This window comes from Limanda limanda, chromosome 2 (assembly GCF_963576545.1).
Source record: "Limanda limanda chromosome 2, fLimLim1.1, whole genome shotgun sequence".
NCBI lineage: Eukaryota > Metazoa > Chordata > Actinopteri > Pleuronectiformes > Pleuronectidae > Limanda > Limanda limanda.
This window is the reverse complement of record NC_083637.1, coordinates 24,202,592-24,209,790: the sequence shown is the minus strand read 5'-3', so window position 1 is coordinate 24,209,790 and position 7,199 is coordinate 24,202,592. Positions and strand designations below refer to the sequence as shown.

General features: G+C 43.2%; 2 protein-coding genes across 2 annotated transcripts; one reads left to right on the top strand and one right to left on the bottom strand.

Annotated features, from left to right (window-relative positions):
• The first annotated feature begins 92 nt into the window (after window positions 1-92).
• On the top strand, window positions 93-1,301 carry atp5md (ATP synthase membrane subunit k). The gene is made up of 4 exons (XM_061087836.1): window positions 93-170; window positions 787-891; window positions 988-1,081; window positions 1,172-1,301. Exons 2-3 carry the CDS (start codon window positions 805-807, stop codon window positions 1,072-1,074), a joined length of 174 nt encoding a protein of 57 aa, XP_060943819.1. The 5' UTR covers window positions 93-170; window positions 787-804; the 3' UTR covers window positions 1,075-1,081; window positions 1,172-1,301.
• On the bottom strand, window positions 1,295-6,248 carry taf5 (TAF5 RNA polymerase II, TATA box binding protein (TBP)-associated factor). The gene is made up of 11 exons (XM_061087829.1): window positions 5,831-6,248; window positions 4,991-5,222; window positions 4,452-4,767; window positions 4,178-4,341; window positions 3,569-3,704; window positions 3,339-3,459; window positions 3,105-3,234; window positions 2,820-2,984; window positions 2,532-2,709; window positions 2,051-2,228; window positions 1,295-1,897 (listed from the first exon to the last, which is right to left on the bottom strand). The coding sequence occupies exons 1-11, from the start codon at window positions 6,246-6,248 to the stop codon at window positions 1,683-1,685; spliced, it is 2,253 nt and encodes a 750-aa protein (XP_060943812.1). The 3' UTR covers window positions 1,295-1,682.
• Between the last annotated feature and the right edge of the window lie 951 nt (window positions 6,249-7,199).

Here is a 7,199-nt window from a genome sequence, read left to right as displayed (position 1 = left end):
CCAATTGAGGATCATTGTGGACCCTCGGCATGCAGCGACTGTATAACCGTCCAATAGCGACACACCTTCGCGTCACAGATAGCAGGCGGGACTTCCGGGCTGCACTAGCATTGAGGCCTCTGCTGAAGGACACTGTCACACTCTCTCTGCTCAGGGGTCGCGTATTACAGGTAAGACAGAACACGTTTAAAACACGTTAGCCACTTCCTGTTGGCTTCAACTGTGTTTACTGCTTCCCTCTTTATCTTTGAAACACTTCTGTGACGTAGTGCTGTCTAACTATCAGTCTGTGAATTCAATTAGCTAGCAGGCTAACCCAGAAAGCTACGTAGAGTGTGCTAGCTAGCTCCGCACTGCCCGGTGAAAGTCAGTCTGAATGAGAAGTCAAACTCAACGTGAGTGCATTCAAGTTGGTAAACCCGTCAGAAATGAATAGTGTGATGAGGTTTCGCGCAATTGCTTGTTATGACATCAGGTTTAAAGGTTGCATGTCAAGACTAGCACCATTAAAGCAGGGGACGATCTTATATAGGTTTACTTATAACTACAGGAGTTAGTTGTTTTTGCAATGCTTGTCCTTCAGCTGCTCACAGCCCGTGATTATCTCTCATATTATTTTTAAAAAGTGACTAAGCGTCATTGATCAAAACATGAGTTATGTCAATTGATATATCACTTTTCTTCCAGATTGTTTGGTCACACAAACTGATTCCAAGCTCAAGTATTAACTCGCTCATTTTCTGTGCATTAAACCCTCATTCACCTGTTGTTTCCCCCTCGCTGTAGGACCATTAATCATCCACAATGGGAGGACATGAAGCAGCCGGAGGCCCGCAGTTCACTGGAATTGCCAAGTACTTCAATTCATACACGATCACAGGAAGGAGGAATGTGAGTTGTGTGCAAAAAGGCATCTCACACCATTGACGGTTGTCAAAACTCTCTTACTGCTCTAGATTTCTAACCACGCTTGTGTTTTTCTTTTAGTGTGTTCTGGCCACATATGCTAGCATAGCAGCCATTATCCTCTTCTTCAAATTGAAGCCCAAGAAGCAGGCGGCCATCACAGAATAGTGGTCATGTAAGTACATTTAAGACTGTCCATCCTTTTAGATAACAAATCCACTTACACAAATTGATATATTGAATTCAGTGTATTTTCTCCTTACAGGTGTCTATTCTGGCCGGCAGCTCTAGCAGCTGGGAGTGGAGGGAGCAGCTGGACATGCTTGTAATAAAATATTCCTGTTTGGTTTCTCTATGTTGACAATAAAAAACATTTATGCCCACAACATAAAAAACATTTTGTTTTATTTACAGTGTACAACAGTATAAAAGACTATGATACAGAAATGTGAGCCATGTGATGACCGAGGCTGTTCTCATGGCAGTGATGATTTTTTTTTAATACATGGTCCTCTATAAGGAATGGCACTTCTGAGGTAAATGAATATCTGAATGAAATAACAAGCTTCATTGGAAGCCTGAATCTTCCAGACTGAGGGTCGGGGCAGGAGTCTGCTCTCCTTATTTCACAGCTAGATGTCCACAGGTGAATTGACAATACAGTTTTATGGAACAATTCTAACTGTCCTGCAATCCACCTTAATTATTAGTAGAGCTGTGGTACCAAACATTTGCACCATTGATTTTTTGTTTTTTCCTAAGAACTCAGCCATTCCTCATGGATTGTAGGCTCCAGCAGCCAACAGCAGGTTCCTGCGGGTGAAGTGAAGGTGTATGACAGGTGTGGATTTAGTCATGTAGGTGCCCAGCAGGAGCTCCTGTGAGTTTTCTTGTAGATGAACATGTCCTGTGGCTGCTGTGAAGTCGTCCGTCTCTAAATCATCAAATGCTTTTGTTGCGTCCCACAGACGAACCGTGTAGTCCATAGAGCCTAGAAAAAGTAGGATAGAGTTAATAAAGGTTTGCTAAATGAAAACATTGTCATTTAAAGTTGCAGACACTCAGAAAGAAGAAGGTGTAAACTACATAGCTCTGGATTCATAGAGTTGATTTAAAGTATTAAGAGACATTGCAAAACACCCACCAGAGGCCAGGATCTCTCCATCCCGACTGAACTTGAGGGAATAGATGGTGTCTGTGTGGCCTTTGAGCTCGGCAAACATCAGTCCATGACCGATGTCCCAGAGGAGAACTCTTCCATCAGTGGCTCCAGAAGCTAAGAACTTCCCGTTGGGAGAGAAAGCCAGTGCATGGATAGGACCCTGAGAGACAGAGAAAGTTAAACGACTTGTTCAGAAGTAGCCTCCACAGCTTTCTGTTACCTGTGCCATAAAATACTCTACAGCTGTAAATAGAAGCATCTGTTAACTGGGGGGTATAAAGAAGATTCCCTAAATAATCAAAGTAATTTGTTACTCTCCATAAGCATAACAATATCGACCCCAGATGAACACTTGTTTTTAAACTACCATGCCCAAACTACATAACTCAAGTTCAATAATTATGTGGCAAATAGTACGAGTTCTTATACTTGGCAAAATATGGCAAATTGTGACTCATCTGACCTTATGACCAGTTAATATACGGACGCAGTTTCCGTTCAGGACATCCCAGAGGCGGATGGTGCGGTCCGATGACCCTGTAGCTACATAATTGGAGTTGGGATGAAAGCGGGTGCAGGTGATGTCAGCTAGATGACCAGAGAACATCCGTAGAGGCTGGTAGTGGTCCGTCGCCCACAGACTGTTGGAGATAACACAGACCAAAGACAGACATCTGTAAAGAGTGCTGCCCACAGTGGATTGTTTGTGTTATAGAAAAAAATGGACTGAATAGGTGATGCTGTTTCTTACCGGGCAACTCTGTCGTGTCCTCCGGAGATAAAATAGTGCCCATGGGGAGAAAACTGGGTGTCCCACACTGGGTAATTGTGGCCCTTGTAGCCCACTAGACATGTGAATGTGAGGAGACTCCACAGCCTGATCGTACAGTCTTCTGAGCTCGACAACAAGTAGTTTCTGAAAGGCAAAATTGACAGTAATGACCTAGTGTTTAAAAGTAATAATGAAAAAATGAATACATTCAGTTTCTGCAGGGGCTGTTACTTATGTCACACACATGTGCATCAGAGCTGTTACCTGTCTGGGCTGAAGCTAATGCCATACACTGGGCCGCTGTGTCCGTGGAGGACCTTGGATTCACTGGCCGTCTTCTCGTCCATGATCCTCTCCAGCACATCGTCCGACTCTTTGTCAATCAGATTCAAGTCTAACGAGAAAAGGAGACAGACAAGATGAGAACAATGAAATATTTTCGACTCAATTATTTTCTAACAGTAATCGGAGGGGAAGATACTTTCATGGAGTCTGTACCTGCTGCAGACTTGACCTTGCGGAGCTTTTTCGGTGTGACACTCCAAATCCGTACTGTTGAGTCAGCAAAGCCTCCTGCAATCAGGCTGGAGTCATCTGTGAAGTCCACCGCAGTCAAACCCTGCATGGGAAAAGTGACAATAATTAGAAATGATTTATACTGTAGTTTGAATTTGTAGTTAACTGCCCAGTTTCTTAAGTGTGTAAACACCCGGTGAATGAGGTTTTACCTGATATGCATTTAGAAAAGAGTAGAAGCAGATGGAGGGTAGGTTATCTGGTCCCACCCGGATCCTCTTGGTGGCCTCTTTCATGTACATGATCTTATCAAGTTTGTCTGAGTCCTTAAGTTCTGGCAAAGGTATCCTGAGCAAAAGCAAACCAAAACATTTTCCTCAGTACCAGGCTTGTAAGTGCGGAAGCATTATGAGGAATTTCCAAAAGAGTTCACAAATAAACATCTCAAATATCTCTATAGTCTCTTTTATAATTTGTACATATACAGACAATAAATTGTGGAATAGAAGAATGCTGGGGAATAGGGATGAGCAATTTCCCCTTAAATTAAAAGTTTTAATATTCATAATGAATATGAGCGAAGTCACTTGTTTGCATACAATAAAAGTCATAACTTGTGCTTTTACAAGATTAACAAGAATTCAGGAAAAAAAAGTTGCTTTGACAAAATGTATTGAATTTTCAACTGAATCCTAATCCAGTGTTGAAGGATGTGTTTACACGATTGTCTTATTCTTCCAAGTTCAGTCGATGTCACAATACCAGTGCAGCTGCAGAATAACACAATATACAGCAGTGTTAAAAAATAAAAAAGGCCCTACCTAGTTTGAACAGGTGCATTAGGATCCTGCTTCTTGCTCTTAGAGCCCATACTGTCCTTTTTCGGTTTCTTCTTCTTGGGTTTACCCTCCTCATTCTCTGCCTCCTCATCCTCATCATCAAGTGGAAGCTCTATTTCCGGCTCCTTCAGCAATCCATAGTAAACCTACGAGTGACAATGAAACAAGGACATCAATACAGCAAGGTGGTAAAGAAATGTGGAGGGACAAAGAACACACGACCCTAAATTCATGTACGTAGCTGTATAAAGCAAACCTTCGCCTTGTTGGCCTCTCGCTTAGCCTCTCCGGCCAAGCTGCCGGACATGGCATCGATCTGGCTCTTGCCGCGGGGAATGCCATCGAAGATGTCAATGTAGAGGTGCTCTTGGATAATAGTCCAGATCTGGTTGTTCTGACGCTCCTGCAGGTGTCTCTTCAGCAGCTGGTAAGAGTCGCGGGAGATGCGCAGGACGAACTTGCTGGTGCGGAAGTCGAGGAGCGTCTCGTTGCCTCTCATGTGCTCCTTCTTCGTTAGGCTGGACAGAATGCGCAAGTCGTCTGCATAATAACACTCCTGGTCTCCACTAAACCTGAGATGGAAGATAGAAGACAAAAATTTGTCAGATTGAATAATAATACCTATACAGAAGTGCTTTAATTTATTGTTTTTCTTATGTTGTATTTATTGTGTTTTTATGTTTTTATGTTCATTGTATGCACCAATAACCAGAGCAAATTCCAGGTAGGTGTAAACCTACTTGGCAATAAATACCTCCTGATTCTGATTCTGAAACTGCAGACTTGGACACTCACTTGTCAAAGAAAGCCTTGGCCTCACTCTCATGATTGTTGTACACCAGCTCCAGATACATGTGTACAAACAGCGGGTAGTAGACCTGGGACAGTTCTGCTCGGTGACAGTCCAGCACCGTCTCGATGAACCTCTTCAGGCCGCTGTAGTAAACCTGGTACAGAGGCGGGTCTCCCTGCTGGCTGTACGCTGACAGCACCACGTTGACGTCGGGCTGATCCTCCCCTGCGGAGGCTGGAAAAACCAAGTCAGAGTGAGACGTGCGGACTCAGGACAACACTGTTCCACTGGTGTGCCATCAAATCGGAAGCTATTTTTTTTTTTATAAGTAAGAGCAACGTGGACTATTGTACTTAAATATTCCGCTTCACAGACGGACGTTGTGTTACGTCACTACATGACAATGTGATGAAAGCTCGAGTCAAAGCTCTGGAAACACCTCGTAACTGGACCTTTGATCAGGACTGTCTCAGCTCACTCTGTAGAAACTGATTCAATACGCATGTCTGAATATCACAATGAAGGAATTCTGCCGCTACATTTGAAATGACTCGCTTACTCTTCAAAATCAATTGAAAAAATATCAATTCATTTTTTTAAGAAATACATTATCAGTAATACGTCAAGCAAAAAAATAATAGTAAGCACATTAAAAACTACGAAACACTGACTAAAATTGCCATGGGATCCATTCATCACTTCTATTCATACTACTTATGCAGTATTAAAGCATTATGATGAACTTTTATTCCCTCCCCGAGAGATCGCTTGTCATCGCTGTTTGTTATCAGTTGTATTTACAGTGAACATGTGTGTTAACCGCTCATCAGTGTGCTCCGGACCTTTTGTTGGCGCCTGGGCTGCGGCGGCGGCGGAGGAGGACACGGTCACCCGGCTCAGCAGAGAGCTCGCGTCCGCGCCTTCCGCGTCCCCGCCGCCGGCAGCACCCCCCGAGCCCGCCCCGGAGGAGTCGGCCCCCTTCGCTGAATCCTCCGGTAGTCCCGCTTCGCGACGCAGGATATCGACCGACTCGGTGAGTTTGTTCTTCTTGAGGAACTGCAGCACCGCCAGCAGCGTCTGCTGGTCCTCCGGGGCTCCCGCCGCTGGTTTGATGCCCACAGCCGGAGCGCTGGAGCCCGGCGACGCAGAGAGCACCTTCCCGTCGCTCGAGTTGTTGTTCGCCCAGCCATCGCTCGCTGGTTCCGATTTAATGTCCTTTTCTTCATCCGCGTCGACCACACCACCCTGTATGGCCGCCATTTTTGAAATGAAGTGCGCATGTGCGAAGTTGAAAAAAAAGCAAACACGGACTGTTCAAGATCCGGTCACCTGATTGGTGCTTGCCGGTGACGTAGCGTAATCCGGGGCAGAGTAGAAGTCCCGCCCACTTCGCCGTCAGAAGACGGTGGCCTGTTGGTGTTTTTACACAGTATTTTATACAGTCTATTACAGTCTATGTTTGTTATATACAGTCTATTATAAAGATTCTATGGATTTAAATGCAGTGTATATACAGTCTATGGTTTTATATACAGTCTATATATAGTCTATGGTTTTTATATACAGTCTATAATATATAGTCTATGGTTTTTATATACAGTCTATAATATAGAGTCTTTGGTTTTATATACAGTGTATATAAAGACTGGTTTCTATATACTGTCCATTATATACATTCTATGGTTTTATATACAGTCTAGTGTTTTGTGTACAGTCTTTAATATACAGTCATTACACAATTATCCTAAATAAGTTGTATTCTTCACTATAAGTCCCCAGTCAACACATTCCATTTGAATTGTTTCATCTGAGAAGTGCTCTCTCTGTTAAATGAAAATTATGATGAAATTCGGTAAAACCACTTTTGAATTCACTTGATTGGGATTCTTATACGGATCTTCTAATTCCACACACTCATAAATATCAGTCATCGAAGGAGGTCAGATTTTTTTCATCAAGATCCTGGATTATTTATTTAGAAATCAACAAAAATGTTGAAATATGTCCTATCTCACAATGATTCAAAACACAACTGCTGGATCCGCCCCCTGATCCGGTTCCACACCAGACTTTAGTTCCCTGATCCTTATTCACATCATTTCACCAATTACTGTGGTAATCCAACCCTTAGGTTTCCATAAAACTAACAAACAAACACAATGAAACAAACAGAGGAAAATATAACCTGCGTGGCAGAGGTAACATCGACTA

Bases quoted from the DNA above. Each gene is read 5' to 3' on its own strand.
- atp5md (XM_061087836.1), top strand. From the start codon at position 805: ATGGGAGGACATGAAGCAGCCGGAGGCCCGCAGTTCACTGGAATTGCC. The intron at 892-987 runs GTGAGTTGTGTG...TTTTTCTTTTAG, and splicing joins CGATCACAGGAAGGAGGAAT to TGTGTTCTGGCCACATATGC.
- taf5 (XM_061087829.1), bottom strand. From the start codon at position 6,248: ATGGCGGCCATACAGGGTGGTGTGGTCGACGCGGATGAAGAAAAGGAC. The intron at 3,460-3,568 runs GTAAAACCTCAT...TTTCCCATGCAG, and splicing joins CTTTTCTAAATGCATATCAG to GGTTTGACTGCGGTGGACTT. The intron at 2,710-2,819 runs GTAAGAAACAGC...TATCTCCAACAG, and splicing joins GGACACGACAGAGTTGCCCG to TCTGTGGGCGACGGACCACT.